Source organism: Schistocerca piceifrons, chromosome 7 (genome assembly GCF_021461385.2).
Source record: "Schistocerca piceifrons isolate TAMUIC-IGC-003096 chromosome 7, iqSchPice1.1, whole genome shotgun sequence".
Lineage (NCBI taxonomy): Eukaryota > Metazoa > Arthropoda > Insecta > Orthoptera > Acrididae > Schistocerca > Schistocerca piceifrons.
Genome location: NC_060144.1, coordinates 563247198 through 563268382, shown reverse-complemented (window position 1 = coordinate 563268382; position 21185 = coordinate 563247198). Strand labels below are relative to the sequence as shown.

The 21185-nt window shown below is 38.5% G+C and overlaps 1 protein-coding gene across 3 annotated transcripts in view; it reads left to right on the top strand.

Moving 5' to 3' along the window:
* Positions 1-21185, top strand: part of LOC124804632 — a 100016-nt gene that overhangs the window by 12244 nt on the left and 66587 nt on the right. For all 3 annotated transcript variants that reach the window (XM_047264844.1, XM_047264845.1, XM_047264843.1), the window contains exon 2: positions 2774-4020. In XM_047264844.1, coding sequence (XP_047120800.1) covers positions 2774-4020 — 1247 coding nt within the window. The remainder of the gene's footprint in view (positions 1-2773; positions 4021-21185) is intronic.

Genomic DNA, 21185 nt, shown 5'->3' with positions numbered 1-21185 from the left:
AACAAAGTTGTCCGTCAACAGCTATTTTAAACTACTACTGTGTCTTCCTCATTGAGTTAGTGAATAGCAAAGTATGCAACAGAACAATTGGCTGAAAAGATAAATCATTCCATCAGTTAGTTGACTAATGCTCCAGTTGAAGCTGTAATAACTGTGTAATTTTGACTTATTTTTCAAATGTTTGTACGAGTGGATTTAATGTTTGCATTTCATTGAAAAAAGTTGTTGTTCATGCAGCCGAATTTTCGTTGGTGGTTGTTCCTCTTACCCTTTTTAGCATCCAATCTCGTCTCCTTTTTTTTCAGCTTTCTCTACACCCTTCCTTTCACACGATGCATGCACTTCTGTGTGTGTGTGTGTGTGTGTGTGTGTGTGTGTGTGTGTGTTTCATTCATTTATGTTATAACAACATTACATCCTGGAGTACTCAGTAAACTGTCTTCCCCTTTTCGTACATGCTTTGTAGCTTCCCGAAGTAACATGCATGATAATTTCAGGAATCAAATACATAGTTGATATTAATCTCTGTCCCCATCCATATATCTCTCTCTCTCTCTCTCTCTCTCTCTCTCTCTCTCTCTCGCACACAGACACAGTAAATAATGATATGATAGAAGTAGTGATGTTCCTGTCTAAATTCCGTAACAGGAAACACGTTTCGTTATTTTCCTATCTACATTAACTTCAAACAACTGCTTCAGAATATCATTTTCTGTTTGTGGTAGTTCCTGGTTGATGTAGCCATTCTTCTGTTCCTATTTTTTCCAGGTAATTCTAGTTGATAATTTTTTTTTTACTGGTGACGATTTTTGCCATTCGTGGTCTAAGGTTTAATCCACCCCATTCATTCATGGACTCGTCATTTTGATTGTACTTTGTTGTTTATTTCCATACTTACATCTGTTGTTTCCAATTTTTCAGTGCCTTATTTTCCAAGAGTACACCATTTACAATGCTATAAAAAAAGTCTTGGCACATTTTATACTTTTTCGGTAGTGGTGGTTGTCTGTCAGTCCTAATTTATGTTTCTGTGGGCGTACTCAGCCGTTCTTCTTCTTCTTCTTCTTCCCCCCCCCCCCCTCCCCCCCCCAGTTAATATCCTTACAGGACAGCAGTCACTGCTTGCTTTACTATTCACATAACTGAATTTATTTAAATGATTTATAGGTTCACTTTGTAATGCATGTGATTTATAGGTTCACTTTGTAATGCATGCGCGCGCCTGTGTGTGTGTGTGTGTGTGTGTGTGTGTGTGTGTGGGCGCGCGCGCACGCGCGCGGGTGGGTGCACGCGCGTGCACAAAGGTGTGCGCAGTTTTAAATTTGATCGTCCTTTCTATTTTTTCATACAAGGGACCAAGTGACATTTTCAGTTCCATAGGTTTACTCTTTCCTTTTCCTCCAGTATTCTTTCTTCTTCCCACCACATGTCTTTTTACCATCTTCAGACCACTTTGTATCTGTTCCTTTGCTGCTTTTGCCTCGGAATCTGAAATTTAACATTTCCCTCATGAAAATCTGTACTTCACTGCTTCTGCCACTTTCATGTTGTGTATTTCTAATATTTTTTGCTTCTAGGGTACAGCTAGTTGATATTTTCTTATCCCATAAGTACAAATATTTGTTTTGTGAACTTGTTGTCATTCATCTAGTATGAACATCCAAAAATAACTAATTTTCTTTCTTTTCTATATCTGGCATTACACTATTGTTTCCTAATTACTAGGGTCCTTTGGTTCTACTTGGACACAGTATATTCCTGGTTTGTGTGATTGGTAAATCAGTGCTAGGCGTTCACTTGCATAGAAGCAGTCTCGTCTCACTACCGTGTCCTAGTGCAGTGTTTCTTTTTTTAATTTCTTCAAATGTGCTTTTTGTCGTAAATAGTTTTTGATATTACATATGCTGTTTCCTGCTTCTTGTGTGTCCTTTTGTTTACAGCAGATTTTTCTGACCTATTTCTGGAATTATGTCACCTAGATACTTCAACTTTTTGAACTTTTCTATTCTGCCAATGTCTGTTAAAAAAATTGTAGTACAAATTATCTTTCTTCTTTTTCTATTTTTTCCATTACTGATAAATTTTGTGTTCTCTACTATACTTTCAGATTGTACAGAGAAATAGTCTGCAAATGACATACAGCTTCCTCCAATCCACTGTTTCGTCCCAGTTTTATTAGTGATGGCTTTTCTTTTTTATATTTATCTTTAGTTTGAGAAGAACATCTGCCAGATGTCCCAACTCACAGTTCGTTTCCCTTTAAGAATCTTGATGATGTTGGCAAACAAAATACTGTGTCAGGATGACCATTAAAATTATGTCATGTAGTGTCATATTTTGATGTTTCTGTTGTATTTTGTGTTACAAGTTAAATAAGTATGGAGAGCACGGGCAGCCTTTCCTAACATACATTTTCCTACACACTCTATAACAATACAAATGGTGTGTGGAATGACAGGTGGGGATGACATATATTTTCCCAAAATAATTATTCTGTTGTGTGGTGGTGGGCGATACACACACTCAAATAGCAAGTACTACTTTATGCACTGTATCTCAGTCTCATTCCATAACATATTTTATAACTAGTAAATCACTATTTTCTCCACAACTAAGTTGGTATTTGAAGTGCTCAAATCTTAATTACAAATATTTGGAAATAGTGCTAAATAAAAATTGTGTTGGGATGGATACTGACACACAAAATGCATAAAAATGGTTATATGCCTATACATAATTTTGCTTAAAATTGTGAATATTTTCCATCATTTAGGTTTTGAAGGAGTTGCAATCAAACAAGAACGTCCAGATGAAGCTGAAATCCGAGAGCTGGCAGCCAAAATGGTGGAAGCAAATAAGGCGAAGATGGCGAGTGTCCGACCGCCCGGTGCCGGCCAACCCCCACCGCCCAACATGGTCCAAACTGGCCAGCCAGGCATCCTCAACTACCTTACGAGGGCACCTCCTGCCCCCGTTGCACCGTGCCCTGACAAAGAAAGAGACAAGGACAAAAAGACACCCGAGCCGGACAGGAAACCCCCGTTGGATGAGGAGAGTGTGAGAGGAAAATTTGGGTGGGTGACCCTTGGAAAGTGCCACATACCTTACATATTTCGTTACGGTGAGAAGTATTGTGCCGTTCGCATGGTGGAATCAAAACTTTTAAACAAGTACCTGACATATCTCCATTCAGACATTTACAACTGCACGTGTATCCGCAGCTATTATATCACGGACGCAGAGGCGAGGTTACTTAACGAAATAAATGTGAGGCATTGTGAGGGACAGTTTGGCAGAGATCTTTTTACAACCAAAGATCTGGTCGTACGGTTACAAGATGCCGGAGAATTTTATAATTTTCTTGACGTGTGTTACAACAAGCTATTGCTCAGTTCCAGCAACCCTAAGGATAAGTGTGGATTTGTTCGTATCAATGGTGAATCTGTCGTGCCCTACACCGTGCGTGATGGCTTCAAGTACGTACCCTTATTCTATTTCGAAGGTGAAACCGATAACCTAAAACTCAAGGCTGAAAAGCTAGAAGGTTGGGATCTTGCCTACCTTAAATTTTGCTGCAAGGTCCAAGGCATTCGTAATGAGCTGTTTGCTAGTGAGACGTGTTCAGTGATTAGCCTTAATGACATCAAGAGTTATTTTCCTCCCGGAACCGTGTTCGAAGATTACTGGCCTAACAAAGTGGTGGATTCCCAGCTGCTACTAGCAAGCAGCAAGGCCGGAGCTACGGCTACGGGCGCTGGCATGTGGACAAAGCAGCCACCGCCTCCTCCACCGCCTGTCATCCCTCCAGCTGCACCCCCCGCTGTTGCTGCAACCAAGCCGGATGTTCCCATCACCACCCTGCCTCATCGTGCTGCTCCGCCAGTCGGCTTAACTGCTGCAGTCCAGGCCGTGTGTAACGGTTGGACAGGGCTGGTGGGTGGACAACCGACCTACCAGCCTACTGTAGTGCCGCAGCCTGCTGGTGTTGTGCGCATGACACCACCTGTTTCGATGCCAAATGTGAGTTTCAGTGCAGTGACTTCATTACTTTGTACTCTAATCAAGCCAACAGGGTTTTTATTGCTGCCCTTCAAAAGTTATGAGTAATGATTCATTGAGTTCATACTGTGATTTACATAATATGATGATATTCATTTTGATCAATTTTTTTTCTCACATTCATATGAAAAATAGAAAGTTTTGTTTGACCATAATTGGATTCCAGTCTCGCTTGAACATACTGATACCAGTTATAATTTGACCTCTGACATAATGCTTACATGGTGTGTGACATGTTACATGTGCAAACAGATATAGAACGGAATATGGACAATATTTATCTTTCTTATAGTCTGAAGTCTAGGTTGGGTAAAAAAGTGGAGTTCTAGTTGATTGGCAAAGCCAACAAATCTCATGTCATGTGGATAATTGAATTCTTGGTGGCATGTATTTTATGTACATGATGTGTGGTTAAATTGAAATTATACACCTGTCAGTCTTGACACACTTATAGTGTGTAGAGTTTACTTGCAAAATATGTTTGACACTAAAATATTTCAGACACAAAACTTGAGTTGATTGGCGGCTGTATAATTCAGGCATGTGCAGGTCATATGGCATTATGTGTAGCCCATGTCATCAGTGGCAGCCTTTAAATATGTATGATGGGCAGAATCGTTTTTCTGTTGATGATTACTGGTTGGGAGTAAAGTAAAAAATAAGATGCTGAAAATAATTTTTAATTCTGGAGTACTGGTGTCAGCAACTGAGGAGAAAATGCTGCACCTATATGGTCTTGATTACTAATCTACAAGAAGGGCACCAAAACTGACCCATTGTTACAATTTAATGTCTCATCAATATTGAAATCCCTAACCATTTGAATCCATAGATTGAATGCACTATATTGCTTTCTGAATGTATCCGTTGATTAAGACAGGAGAGAGTGAGCAGTCCTGTCATACACTCTGCTTAATAGTAGCTTCTTCTTGATGTTCTTCACACATTATCACCTCTTCTCTCTATTGCTCTTCTGTCGTCATACTTTATGCCCATGTCTCTCAGCATCTTAAAAAGTGTGACCAGTGTATCCTATTAAATGCTTTTTCTAAGACTGTGGGGGCAATTTATGTGTCTTGACCCTTTTTTAAGTCTTTTCTCATGAATTAGTCGTAAGCAGAGATTGATTTTTGTGTGCCTACTACACCTCTTCTAAACCCGGACCAGTCACCTGTGGTCATTGCATCTATCCTGCTTTGTATCTGCTTTATAATGATGCAGGTCAAGATCTTAGAGGCATGTGTTTCCAAACCTAGTGTCCGGTATTATTCACATCTATTTGCAGATTCTTTCTTTGGTATTGACACTGTGATTTGTTTTTTTAAAGTCTGTTGGGCGCTCTCTGGTTTCATATGTAACTTTTATGGGATGGTACAGTTCTTCATGTAGCTATTCTCCAGCAGCCTTTATGAGTTGTGCAAGTATCTCGTCAACTCCAACTACTTGAATAGAAAACCATTTTTCACTTTCTTCAAAACCATTTACACATGCACTTTCCATATTTATGTTATGAAACATGGATAAGCCCTGCTTCAGTAAGAAATATTTTGAGAAGTTATGATGTAGAATACTCTGCAAACTATTGGAGGGTCTGCTTAGCGTTCTTATATCATTAACCGTGTCTCAGACGTCACTTACAGGTATTTTGCAAAAGAAGAAATACAACATCTACACCTGTGTGTCACACTATTTAAGATTTCAGCAGAATTTATATTAATTTTGTCTAGGCTAACAATATTATGAAAAGGATAGTTGCTACTCATCATATAGCAGAGATGCCGGGTCGTGGGTAGGCACAACAAAAAGACTGTCAAAAGTGAGCTTCTAGCCAACAACGCCTTCGTCGGAAATAGACCACATGCACATGCACACACGTGCTTGCCCCCACACACAGGACAACAGCCTCTGACTGCTGAGGCCAGTCTGACCTCAAGACTCTCTCTCTCTCTCTCTCTCTCTCTCTGTGTGTGTGTGTGTGTGTGTGTGTGTGTGTGTGTGTGTGTGTGTGTGTGTTTCCGGCGAAGACCATGTTGGCTGAAAGCACTTTCTAAGTCTTTTTGTCGTGCCTATCTGCGATTCAGTGTCTCCTCTACATGGTGAATAGCAACTATCCTTTTCATAATATTGTCTAGGCTAGGATGTTTCAGCTCAAGAGCCTGCCCATGGGCAGCTGGGTGTCTGTGGGCAGTGGGGATGTAACGTATGGGAGCATACTATTCGTGACCAAATGGTTCACATATGCATAGAGAGCTTGCACTTGGGTTGTCTGCCAAGTAGCCAGTAGAGCTGAAGATTGTGTTACCACCCAACAGCTTTTGTGCAGGATGTCTTGGCATTACACATGCAAAAAGACACGAATATTATGAAAAACATTCAGTTACAGAAATAACATGAAACTGATGGGACAGATGCAAGAATTAGTGTGTTTGGGTGGAGACAGACTAAATATAATACAATCCTAATAATGAACATATACCACAACAGATACTAACACAAAAGTCGAGCAAACAAAATCTTCATCAGTCAACAAAACCATGTGGTGTTTAGAATTTTGCTTGACCAATATAGCTTAAACTAAATCCACGATACCACAAATCCAGTAACTAACACTGCACTTGGCCTGAACACCTAACATGAATTCCACAGTACTACAAAACCAAAATGTATCGAAAACCTAACATCACCAGTGTTGGTAAAACAACTCCACACAACCTACCAATCATAGTCCAACATAATTACCAACAACTAACAGCACAACCCAAAAATTCATTAAAATTGTATTAACACCAATTTCGATATACAGTAAATACACAATTATGGACATAAACACACATACCATACGTACTATATTTTAAGAGAAAGAAAGAGCAAAAACCATTAAAACATACATACCAACCGGTAAGCTGACACAGAAATCTAACAATAGCAAATATGTCATCAGTACAATCTCTCAAATGGCCAGCGTCGACTTCTCACCAGGAGCACCTCGAGGTACAACACCATTCTGACAATGCCACATATATCTTGTCAGAGATACAGCAACTTTGGTCAGCCTCACACAAAAGTAACACCCCATGTACTTTGCAGTTAAACTGAGTATATGTATGAATTTTACTGTGATCAGCACATCATCACCCATTGTGGATTGCAGAGACCTACTCACAAACTTTGTTGTCATATCCATGAGTTAAACAGAAAATTGAATCGCCAGCCATAAAGTGGAAAATGAATCTGTTGCCCATAACTGCCAGCATCAAAATAACTTGCTAACTAAATCTTTGGATATTATTATCACAGATAGCACTCAAGAAGTCCAGTGAATCACTAAACAGCACTCTCAAACAATTTACAGACATAAACATCCCACACTAGAGAGTGCCAGTGCATTACTCCAACACACCCTCTGCAAACATGATCCATTTCAAATACACTGTACCATCATGACATGACACCACACACGTATGTCATGAGTTAGTGCAGTTGGTTGATTGCAGACTGGTGCTGAAAACTTTGCTTGACCCAGGTAGCCTATACTAAATATGCCTATGCTTGACCCAGGTTGCCTATACTAGGTACGCCTGTCAGCTTGAAGTTGTCCAAATTTTTCTTAAAGATTTTACCAACAAATCTTAGTTTCGTTTTAATAACACATAATTTACAACAGTAAGTTTGAGGTGCAGTTAGTTTTACATTTTAAGATTGTTATACACATGCCAAAATATCATTTCATTATTACATGCAAAGAGTAGCTTCGTTCTTCGCAAGCACTGAGTGTGCAGAATTCCGTGGTCCAGTGGCTTGTGCCCCAGTCTCATCATCTCTCTCTATTCGGTTATGTGGTAACAGCATTCCATAAATTTAATATGTAGGGACAATTATCCATGCAGGTTGGTGGTATTTCAAATGTGAACTTATAATTTAACTTCCAATGTCTCTGAAATGTGTATCAGTCACTTCACTTTCACACACATTTTTCTGAGTATGTATTCAGTTTTAAGCATTTTTTGGTACATACATATGTGAGTTGAGCATTCTATATAGTTTTGTTTTCAGTTCTATTTATAGAAATGATCTTTGTTGTCCACGCTTGGAGGCTTTGTGATATATTCACCCTAAGTTCAGAACTATTCCAATCTTCTTGTATTCAGTAAATGTTTTGTGAATACTTCAATTCCATACCTGACCAGAATGCATCTTCTATATAAATTTCGGCTCTTCTTCTAGTCTGTTTTGATATTTACTCCTCATATCATGTTCTTTAGTATTTTGACTTTGATTGTTTCCATGTCTTCAGGCACCAAGCAGTCAGCACTTGTAACCTGTTTATAATAACTTCATACAACTTTTATTTCAAAGCATATTTTGATGAATTTCATTGCCCAATTTTCATTTTCACTTTATTCTTAGGGATCCACTATAAACACTTCAATTGAACTTAATACTTAATCATTGTTACCAAGTTGCAACATTTTCAATTGAGAAAATGTACTAGGCCTGTTGTTGTTGTTGTGGTCTTCAGTCCTGAGACTGGTTTGATGCAGCTGTCCATGCTACTCTATCCTGTGCAAGCTTCTTCATCTCCCAGTACCTACTGCAACCTACATCCTTCTGAATCTGTTTAGTGTATTCATCTCTTGGTCTCCCTCTACGATTTTTACCCTCCACGCTGCCCTCCAATGCTAAATTTGTGATCCCTTGATGCCTCAAAACATGTCCTACCAACCGATCCCTTCTTCTAGTCAAGTTGTGCCACAAACTTCTCTTCTCCCCAATCCTATTCAATACCTCCTCATTAGTTACGTGATCTACCCACCTTATCTTCAGCATTCTTCTGTAGCACCACATTTCGAAAGCTTCTATTCTCTTCTTGTCCAAACTAGTTATTGTCCATGTTTCACTTCCATACATGGCTACACTCCATACAAATACTTTCAGAAACGACTTCCTGACACTTAAATCTATACTCGACGTTAACAAATTTCTCTTCTTCAGAAACGATTTCCTTGCCATTGCCAGTCTACATTTTATATCCTCTCTACTTCGACCATCATCAGTTATTTTACTCCCTAAATAGCAAAACTCCTTTACTACTTGAAGTGTCTCATTTCCTAATCTAATTCCCTCAGCATCACCTGATTTAATTTGACTACATTCCATTATCCTCGTTTTGCTTTTGTTGATGTTCATCTTATATCCTCCTTTCAAGACACTGTCCATTCCGTTCAACTGCTCTTCCAAGTCCTTTGCTGTCTCTGACAGAATTACAATGTCATCGGCGAACCTCAAAGTTTTTACTTCTTCTCCATGAATTTTAATGCCTACTCCGAATTTTTCTTTTGTTTCCTTTACTGCTTGCTCAATATACAGATTGAATAACGTCGGGGAGAGGCTACAACCCTGTCTCACTCCTTTCCCAACCACTGCTTCCCTTTCATGCCCCTCGACTCTTATAACTGCCATCTGGTTTCTGTACAAATTGTAAATAGCCTTTCGCTCCCTGTATTTTACCCCTGCCACCTTCAGAATTTGAAAGAGAGTATTCCAGTTAACATTGTCAAAAGCTTTCTCCAAGTCTACAAATGCTAGAAACGTAGGTTTGCCTTTTCTTAATCTTTCTTCTAAGATAAGTCGTAAGGTTAGTATTGCCTCACGTGTTCCAACCTTTCTACGGAATCCAAACTGATCTTCCCCGAGGTCGGCTTCTACCAGTTTTTCCATTCGTCTGTAGAGAATTCGCGTTAGTATTTTGCAGCTGTGACTTGTTAAACTGATAGTTCGGTAATTTTCACATCTGTCAACACCTGCTTTCTTTGGGATTGGAATTATTATACTCTTCTTGAAGTCTGAGGGTATTTCGCCTGTCTCATACATCTTGCTTACCAGATGGTAGAGTTTTGTCATGACTGGCTCTCCCAAGGCCATCAGTAGTTCTAATGGAATGTTGTCTACTCCCGGGGCCTTGTTTCGACTCGGGTCTTTCAGTGCTCTGTCAAACTCTTCACGGAGTATCGTATCTCCCATTTCGTCTTCATCTACGTCCTCTTGCATTTCCATAATATTGTCCTCAAGCACATCGCCCTTGTATAAACCCTCTATATACTCTTTCCACCTTTCTGCCTTCCCTTCTTTGCTTAGAACTGGGTTTCCATCTGAGCTCTTGATATTCATACAAGTGGTTCTCTTCTCTCCAAAGGTCTCTCTAATTTTCCTGTAGGCAGTATCTATCTTACCCCTAGTGAGACAAGCCTCTACATCCTTACATTTGTCCTCTAGCCACCCCTGCTGAACCATTTTGCACTTCCTGTCGATCTCATTTTTGAGACGTTTGTATTCCTTTTTGCCTGCTTCATTTACTGCATTTTTATATTTTCTCCTTTCATCAATTAAATTCAATATTTCTTCTGTTACCCAAGGATTTCTATTAGCCCTCGTCTTTTTATCTACTTGATCGTCTGCTGCCTTCACTACTTAATCCCTCAGAGCTACCCATTCTTCTTCTATTGTATTTCTTTCACCCATTCCTGTCAATTGTTCCCTTATGCTCTCCCTGAAACTCTCTACAACCTCTGGTTCTTTCAGTTGATCGTACTAGGCCTATAATTGTTATAACTGACTGCTACCACTTCATAGCTAGAGATCACATCCATGATCTGTGCAGTATGCAAATAACTTAAGTAGACATTGAACTGTTAGTGTTTCATGCACTTACTGAGCTGTTTTCTCATGCTCCAGTCTCTCGCCAAGTTTAGCACCCATTTTTATTTTCTTTGGGATGATCTGTTCAGCCGGCTGAAGTGGCCGTGCGGTTCTAGGTGCTGCAGTCTGGAACCAAGAGACCGCTACGGTCACAGGTTCGAATCCTGCCTCGGGCATGGATGTGTGTGATATCTTTAGGTTAGTTAGGTTTAACTAGTTCTAAGTTCTAGGGGACTAATGACCTCAGAAGTTGAGTCCCCTAGTGCTCAGAGCCATTTGAACCATTTGATCTGTTCAGAGAAAATAGTGAATACAGACATTGCTTCCAAGTTCTATAACATACTTTTCTACCTTCTTTCCAATGAAACTTTCTGAAGGGTTATTTGTAAGTGCTGTATGTTAACCTTTTCTTTTGTTTACCACCAGCTTCACATTTACTGCTCTAGCAAGAACAAAAAGACTTATTTTCAACCTGATGTATCAGTCTGTGCATGACAATGAACCCTGCCTACCTTTACCGAAAAACGCTCATTAAAATAAGGGGGTTGCATTGCGGGTTCCATTGATCATAGATAGTGTCAAAGGTTTTTGGTAGCCCTTGGCTTAGCAACTATTTGTATGCATATTGGAAGAAAGGGTATCTTGTAGCTATCTTGCAGTACAGGGTCAAAATTTAAACATTGAAACTCTTCCTCCAGTGCAGGCAAATTTAGTACAGTTGGTTATTTTGTGTGACGTGTGTTCTAGAGTGGACCTTAGGCAGCTTATAAAAGTACTACATGTTCATAGGTAGTTCCTGAGAAAACCGTAAGAAACCTTGTTTTTTTGTATAGATATTCTGGGGATTGTCACTTTTAGCATTTGTACTCATGGCAAGTTGTTAAAATTTTTACCATATGTTCTTGAGGTGATGATCTGGAGGAAACTTGAAGCTTATCAGTATTATCCGTTACCAAGATCCAACCATTTAAAGTTATGGTACTCAAGCACGTAATATCTGGTCTGAGATGTAAATGTGGTTTTAACTGATATAATGAGCACTTGACAAGGGTTCTAAGGTCATCCCAAGGGTTTTGAGGTCAAAAAACTGTACAAACGGCACTTCATGCTTATAGAAATATTCCCAAAGTGCTACTGCAGCAACAATAAAGGGACTATAAATTGTCATAACCTGCCTAAAAAGAACTGAAAATTATGCTAAAAAATGTGTAAAACTGGAAAGATTACAAACTCAGTAAAATATTTCTGACATAATTTTTAATCTTTTAAAATACAAATCAAGCTGGGGCATTAGCGATTAATTGCGATCATTGAGCAGAGTATCCTTAGGCCTACATGATTTCGTATTAACTGTATATTACGCATACTTATTTGTTGTTTATATCTATCAAATTGTACAATGTGTGGCATTCCAACATACTGATGAGGGATAGGACCAGCAACTTCGACTGTTAAATCTATCGCAACTTAAATCTATTAAAGCTTTATTTTCCCTCACAGTTGCAATAACAGTCATTTCTTTGTGGTAACTATAGTTGGAGTTACAAACGATGGTAGCTGAGTTTAGTCTCATTCTGTGTATCGAAGGCCAGCATTCTCCAATAGCCAGTGACTATTCAGCAGTGTTCTGAGCACTCTGCTGTTAAGGTCGAATCCAATGCGAGGATGAATCGTTTTCATTATTTAGTGAATTTTTATTCCATGTGTTGTGAGTTGTAATGGCAGATTGTGGTGGTAAGCAGAAAAGCAAGTGAGAGACGTATTTTGCTGGATATACACTTACCTCAAGTACAAAGCACGTGTATGTGTGTACCCCAACTATTGTTTGGAACTGACAACAATGCAATCCCCGCATGTTTCTCGACCTCCGCAAACCATCACCATTCGTGGATGGGATTGTAGTTTCGGACCATCATGTCCATTTTCAAATCTTTGCATTAGACTGAAGTGCAGTTGTACAGTTTTCACCAATGTACATGTGAGTGACCAAATATTCATTATTTCTCATCAGTAATTATTGCCCAGATACAAAAAAGTTGAATTCTTTACAGTTGAACACAGCAGAATTTGCTGCACTTGATTGAAAAGTCACAGTGTGTGCTTTTACAAAGTTTATAATTTTGCATGTGTGTAATGATTACTGGTGAAAAATGTGAATATTTGCTTACTCACATGTACAGTGGTGGGACCTGTATCATTATACTTAATGTCTAAGGCCTTGGTTTGCAATGGATGTGATGCTCCAAAATTAGTCACCACAAAGAAATGGCTGTTATTGCAACTGTGATGGATATTGAAGGAAAATGAAGTATACAGGGTGTTCAAAAAAAGTGTCGAATGCTTTGAGAGGTGGCAGTACACATCGAAATAGAAAAGTAAGTCCAATAAACCTAGGTCTGGAAATGCATACTTTCTGTGATAAAACACCGTTTACAGGAGGCGTTCAATGCCACACCCATTCATGACAAAGCACCCTCTGGCGTAAGGAGCCACGCACCCTTTGAAGTACACTCGCTCGGTTTTTGTTGTCTGCTGGCACGCATTGAAGACACGATCCTGTAGTGTCAACACATCATTGATTGGCATGACATAGACCAATTCCTTCAAGTGCCCCCCTGTCTGGCGAACGAGCAGGCCAAGGTGTGACCCCCTCCTTCCCCTAATTAATCCAGTGGTCCTCAAATGTCTGCATCAGATGTCCATGCACATTGTGTCGAAAGTATGCTGGTGTGCCATCATGAATAAACCACATTTGTATTTGTTGCTGCAATGGTCCAGCCTCTAGCAAGGTAGGCGATACATTAATGAGAAAGTCTAGATAATGTGCCCCAGTTAATCTCTGAGATAGCACGTATTCCTATTAATCTTTTGCCAAGTACGCCTGCCCATACATTGATTGAGAATCAGTGTTGTTGCCCTTTCTCCTGAATTGCTTGGGTATTTACATCTGCCCATACATGCTGGTTAAGGAAATTCGTACCACCATCTCTTGTGAACCCTACCCCATCAGTAAATTAAATCTTGAATGTGAACAGTGGATCTGCAGCACACTTTTGCAAAAGCAATTGACAGAACCACCATCTGTCAAAATGTTCCTGTGGCCTTAGGGCCTGAATGCGCCATAGGCCATAGGTGATATGGGTACAGCAATTGTCTGTGAAGTACACCCACCCTCCCCCCTCCCCCACCCCCCAGATAAGAGTGTGAGACATGCCTACAGCTGCTGCTAATCGTTGCACATTGGTCGCACATTGGTCGCACACTGGTCTATCGAACGTAGCACATGTCAGGCATATGGACTGTGCTGAGGCTTTCACTGGCAGTTTTCTGAGGTGCAGGGGTACCTGTTTCCCCCAAACACTGGAAGAGTCTACCAAACAGCTTATCCGAGGGTACACTGCACTGTGAATAGGGTTCATAGACTACGTCCATTTGTTAAACCGTAGCAGAATATCATATCCATCATTTCACTTATTAGGTAATAGGTTTCCATTGCTAACAAGTGCTGGAAGAGAGAAAATGTAGACGTACCACACCATTTGTACATACAAACACCACAACTCATTAAAAACACATAAGTGAATCCATGTTTGGAAGAAGGTAAAACACCGTGTTATATGCCCAGGGTTGACAGTACTGTACTATAAGGCTCACAAACATGACAGAAAGTAACGTAGTCTACAACATGACTTGAACCACACAACTGACTGCACACCATCTAATGGTAGGTAGAGTACTGTGAGTAAGACATCATACTGCCTTTCCGACACATTTGATGGAGTGGCAATGCAAGACTGTACCAATATCAGTAACCAAGCATCGCGCAACACTTTCTGTAAATATGTGTTTATCTCGGAAGTATGTATTTTTGTACCCATGTTTGTTAGACTTATTTTTCTTGTTTCGATGAGTACTACCAAGTATTTGACACTTCTTAACACCCTGTATAAATGTGCCCAATTATATAAATATAATCTAACTAAATAGATAAAATAATCTACTTACCAAGTAGCTGCAGGAGAATACCCACCTAAAGAAAAGTTTTACTTGTGCAAACTTTTGGAGCCATTGGCTCCTTCTTCTGGCAGAAGGGTTGAAGGGGAAAGAATAGGACTGGAGAGGTTTAGGAAAAGGGATAGAGTTTGGAAAAGTTACCCATAACCCTGGTCAGGGGAGACTCAATGGATGGTATGAGAAGGAAATTATACAAATAAACTGTCAAAACTTTACTGATCTGTAGAGGTCATTTTACACAAGCAGCATACCCTGCTGTAATGGATAAAAAGGGAACCAATGGAAAAATACTCCTGTAGGAGCACAAAAATGGCAGATATGTTCGTCTTTGAACTTAAAAAGAATCTTGACAAAAAAATGGGCAGCCAGCTTCCTCAAACCTCATTTCACCTTCCTCACCAAAAATTTTCCCTTTTTTTTATGCTGATGAAGAGTAGCAGAGAGACAGTGGTAGTGGAAGAGAAAAAGATATGGACAAAGACAACAGCAGTGAGAGCCAAAGAGACAGGAGATACTGATGGTCAGTGGTAGGTGCAGTGCAGGGCACATTTTAGACCAAAATTTTAAACACGGGGGTGTAGGAGAAAGTAAGCTGCGCCGCTCGGAATTTTTGAGCTGCCGAGGTATAGTAGCGACAGTGGCATAGGAAAAGTTGCTTTGAGTGTTTGAAGATTTCACAGGAAACGTCACAATTTTTGGTGGCTTCGATGACGAAGTATCCTATGTTTACTAGGTTTGTAATATAGTACAGGTTACAATTACACAACTAAACAAGCAAGTGTGGAAGACTAGAGAAACAAGACTTTGTATTGACATTTAATTTTGCATCCACATTTTTTGGGTTTCACCAATTATGAGTGAGAATGTCACCTACTACCTTTCGTTGACCTGTGGCTTTGTGACAAACCAAGCTTGTCACCACACCTAAGATTTATATCACAGACAAATTCATTAATAATTGATAGAAAATAACAAGTAAGTGCAGAAGCATTTTATGCATTCTGACATTAAGGAAATGAGACAACGTATTACGATATAAATACCTTAAAAGAGATAGGGATCAAAAGAACATGAGTCAACACTAGCGGAATACTTAAGCAGACGTGAGGAAAAGATAGGAGACTGTGATACCAACCACAGTTGCTTTCAAATTAAGGAACCTGTAAAACAGCGTAACCTCTAAAACTCTAGGCAAATGAGAGAGATCAGGGAAGGTGTGATTCAGCTATGTACGCAACCAAAAAATTGAAGACAGAAAGCTGGCTAGGAAGATGGGGTTAGAAAATAGTGCAGACCAGGAGTTAAAACACAGGTGTATCAGGATAAGAAAGGAAAAGGAATCTATACTAAGACAGGAGAAGTGGAAATATTACAACCAGCTAATAGAAGAAGCGAAAGAGGGCTGTATCCATCACAGGACAGGAAGTATGTACCAAAAAGTCAAGAAAGTAACACAGAAATAAAAGAAGAAACATTTGTCAAATGCAACCAGGGAAAAATCTTTACATGAATGACAAGGAAGTAGTTGGCAATGGGCAGAGTACATCACAGAATTACTGAACTTTGATAACTGCATTGAATCTCTTCCGTGTGAAATACCATACACTGTAGACACAAAGAAGACATCTGTTGAAGAAGAAATAAGGCAAATAATTAAAACAAAAACAATAAGGCTGATGGCAAAGGCCAAATTATAGGAGAGCTGATAACAATCGAGGACTGGTACTTGTTGAAATAATTAGGAAACTATTAAAGAATGTTTGAGAATATGAGAACCTATCTGATGACAGAAAAATGGCCAAAATCTGTCCTGTACTAAAACAGAATGACCCCCTGTTATGTGAATATTATATAGTGGTTGCACTCCCTAGTGTAAGCTGCAAGATTCTATCTCGGTGTTTATGGAAGAGAATTATCCTGATAGCAGAAGGAATTATAGGGACTATCATTGTGGCTTCAGAAGGAATAGATCAGTTATAGATCAGCTCTTTATGCTCAAACAGATAACTGAGAAATGTTGGTAACATGACATTGATATTCTTGTGGTTTTTGTTCATTTCAATAAATCTTCTGACTGCGTACATAAGGACGCAATCACCAGTATCATGAAGGAATTTGTTTTCACAAAAGTTAATATGTCTAGTACAGCTGTATGTATGGAACTTGAGATAAAGTCAAGGGTTGCACCAGCAAACAGAACATATTTTTTCGTGGACATTCTGTGCAGTAGAGCAGTTTTGAGAGAAGTTTTGGAATCGGAATGTAGCACAGTGTAATTCTCCCAGGAGCTCTTTGTTTCTGGACCATTTACATGAAGCTAAACAGATGAACAAAAACTGCTAGTCTTAGAGGGAATGATATTAAGGTAAATATTTGGCCCACGACGGATGCCCAGTGGCAGAAATGGAGGATGTTAAAAAAATCAGAGTAGCAAACCTATACTTACAAACTGCTATTAGCCAAAGCATGAAGGGAAGATTGATGTGTGCTAGACACCTAATTATGATGGAAGAGGAAGACGAAGCATTCTCAGGATCTGTGGAGGGCAGAAGTAGCCATGAACAAGATGGAAGGATGATATCAACAGGAATACAGAGATGTTGGGCCTGAGAAAAGTGAAGAACAGGCAGTTCACTCTATGCAAGCTGTCCATACTTGCTGAAATGTAGGAGTCATTTGGTTTAAGACCTTGACATTGGTTACCCCATAACATTATCCTATCTGCTACCCCTAACCTGACTTGATGAGACATTACTAGTGTCCAGTGTACCCCGTGTGCAAGTGCAGTAAGTGATTTGCACTACGTGAATTAAATTCATTCTTATCCCTCACATGCACATAATTTTATGATTTTTTGTTATAAATCTAGGGAGCTGTTTTGTTAGTAAATACCCGATTTTATAACTAACTGCATCAATTTACTGCTTTTCAGAATTGTGTAGATCTGTTGAGAAATTTTGAAGGGAGATTTTCAACTTTTAAATTTTTATGTTACTTGGAGTGGCCTTCAGGATCCAAATACCATTGCGTACATGTTTCTTCGCATTGCTGGCAATTAGTAAATAATTACTTACATTACTGTACTGCTTTGAAACTTTCTCACTATCTTATTGCCATACCTGCAGAGAATAAATCTGGTCCATATGTTTGTAAAATTAGCATTGTCGATTTCACGGCTGTAATTATTTTTGATATAAAGTGAGGAGGTTGCAATAAATCTTTAGTAACAGAATTGATGCAGCGAACAAAAAAAAAAAGGTTGTATTTACAAAAGTGGTAAACTGGAGTCCAGTTTACAGTGAAACAGATTTAAATGAAAAATGTAATACATTGTTAAATGAATTCATGTCTCTTTGATGCTATCTTCCGTTAAAAAAAATAGTAACACCCATGTAACCGCTGACAGAATTGGCTCACTGCGGGAATAAAACAACATGGACAACAAAGAGGATGCTATGTAGTTCTCTCAAAACGTGTAATGGCCCAAAGAGACAACAAACATTACTTTAGCACTCTAAAGTAGGTACATGAAAACTGGAATTCACATATCAGAAAATAAAACAAAAACAATTTGGAATGTGAAAAAGAGGGAAATAGCAGAAAAAGACTAGAAACATGACATAGATAGAAATTTAACAAGAAGATAATATTATAAAGGAACATTAGATGGTTGCAGAAATATTGAACAAACATTTTTCGACAACAGTAGAAAAGGATCTGTGGATGAAGCAATGGCTCTTCTACAGAAAGCTACCAGCAACAGAACCCCACAGATATCCTTACCATTTGTTACATTAAATGAGATTGAAAGAATAACGAAGCCATTAAAGAATAAAAAGTATGTTGGTGTGGACAGTGTTTCTAGTAACATATTTAAATATTTTTATAAACATACAAGTCGAGCCTTATGCAATATATTCAGTACATCTCTCCGAGAAGGAATTGTCCCTGATATACTACAATTGGCTGTAGTGATTCTGCTCTTTAAGAAAGGTGATAAAAATAAATCACAAAATATCGCCTAATCTCCCTTTTAATCATCTGTTCAAAAATTCTTGATAAACTTGTGTACAGATTAATTGTCAATCATTTCTACTTCCACAATATGCAAGATCAAATTCTGGAAGCCATTACCAAAAAGTGTTACCAGTAGATATTTTTTTGTTTTCTCTCAAAATGTTGTGATTGTATAAACCATCAAATCCTTTTGAAAAAGGCAGAATATTATGGTTTCAGTCATACCTAGACTGAAAGCAGACTGTAATTCTGAAAGGCTTATCCAGAGAGCCAGCCTTATATGTAGAGGGAGGCTTAAATTGTGGCGTGCCACAAGGCTCCTCTGCTGCAGTTTGTTATTTTCATTAATGACATTCCTTTTTGTTCCAATACAAAGAGTAACTTTACCCTTTTTGCAAATGATACCGCAGTTCTCATTGATGAACTGTGTAGCAACAGTCTTGAACAAACTACGAACAAAGTTTTTAGTGAAAATTTAAGTTGGTTTTGTTCCAATGGTCTTTCGCTCAATTCAGATAAAACCCATGATTTGGGGTCCCATGCACCACAATGAAATCTTGAAGAAATTAACGTAAAGTGTAGAGATCAATCTATTCAGAAAGTTGTTACAAAATTACTGGATGCACAACATTTTTCACCTTTTCAAAAGACTTAGTTCTGCAATATTTGCGCTATGTTCTGCAATATTTGCACTATGAATTACTGCTTCTGTGTGTAAAGTAGATGCCATTAAGGCTTCCTAATTTGGCTACATTCATTCATTAATGTTGTATGCTATTATATTCTGTGGGAACCAATGTCTTGGAAAAAAAAATTCACTGTGCGAAAAATGGCTATCAGAATGAGTGGTGCCCATCATACACACATGCAGTTACTTGTTTCTAAAGGAAGATATCCTTACCAACTTTTTACCTAACGTATATTTGTTCCTTGTTGGCTGTAAACTTTTCTCTGTACAAAGACAAAAGTAAACAACATGACGACAACAACACAAGAACCAAAAAGTGTTTGCACATTGAACTGAAATTCGAACTCTGGTTCAGAAAAGAGCTTTGTACTCCAGCTTTAAGCACTTCCAGTGCATATCCAATGCCCTCCGAAACAACTGCAAAAATTCAAACATATTCTGAAAGAGTACCTAATACAGATTGTTTTATTTATTTATTTATTTTTTATGGTCAATTTTTACCGATGATTCCCCAGTGTAACACAATATTCTGTTGATTGGGTGCATGTTCTCAATGTGAGATTTTATTTGCATTGTATCTTTTATTTTTTGTGTGTGTTACATCTTGAACTATATACAGTTTGACATGTTCCATATCCTTGCAATTCACTCATTTTCTGGATCAGCGGAACATGAAATAAATAAATAAATCTTTTAAAAAAAGTAAAGTGATGAATAATACGATAAAATCTATTCTGAAGATGACAGCTCTGATCAAAGCAGGGTAGGAACACTGGAATTTTGTATGTTAACACAAATGCAGGAATAAGATACAGACATTTAGTCAACAGAAGGATGTTGGTTATTTAGTGTTAGTAATCTATACTACTGAACGGCAAACCTGCTTTGTATTGCAAGGTTCAAAGTAAAGGTTGCCTATCTGAATAACTTCTAAGGGCAACAAAAATTTGATTTTCATACAATTATTAACTAAATTTAAAATTCTGTCTTAATCTACTCAATAAGAGGTATAGTCCAAGATTTAACACAGTAAGGCAGTTCTTACAGTTAGAAAGTTTGTAAATGTCTTGAGATAGCCTAACCCACAGTGTGTCAATTACCCAGTCTCGGTTCATCCACTATGTGAGAATGACAACAATTACCAACCTTCAACAAACATTATACATGATTTCAAATAATTACAAACTTTCTCTCACTTTGCTGTTCATGCTGTAAAATTGTTGCACCAAGCATGACATTTTAATTTATTACTATTTTACTAACTCTGTTCGCATCATATTTTGCAGACATTATCCACAATACCATTGAATGTACGTGTAAAATTGTAACATTATTCAGGAAATATGGCATTATAAACATTAAGGTGTGTGAAAAATTAGCTTTTGCTCAAAACAGAGTGCAAACTACCCATACTCCACTCAACCAATGTTTGATAATGTTAGCACTTAGTGACTTTAAACAAATTGTGAACATAATTTCAAACTTTTCCTGGACACTTCCTTGTGTACAAGCTTAAAGGTCAAATATTTAACACCGTAACTCATTTAATCAAATTTTGGAAGCTGGACTGAATTCTGTAAAGAATAGGGGGTGGGAAGATTACTGGTTTATTTACATTCAGAGATCATTTCAGCCAGGACTCTCTCTACCTACACATTACATAATTTGTGCTGAAGCGATGTAACATACTGCCAAAACAAAAGTACAATCT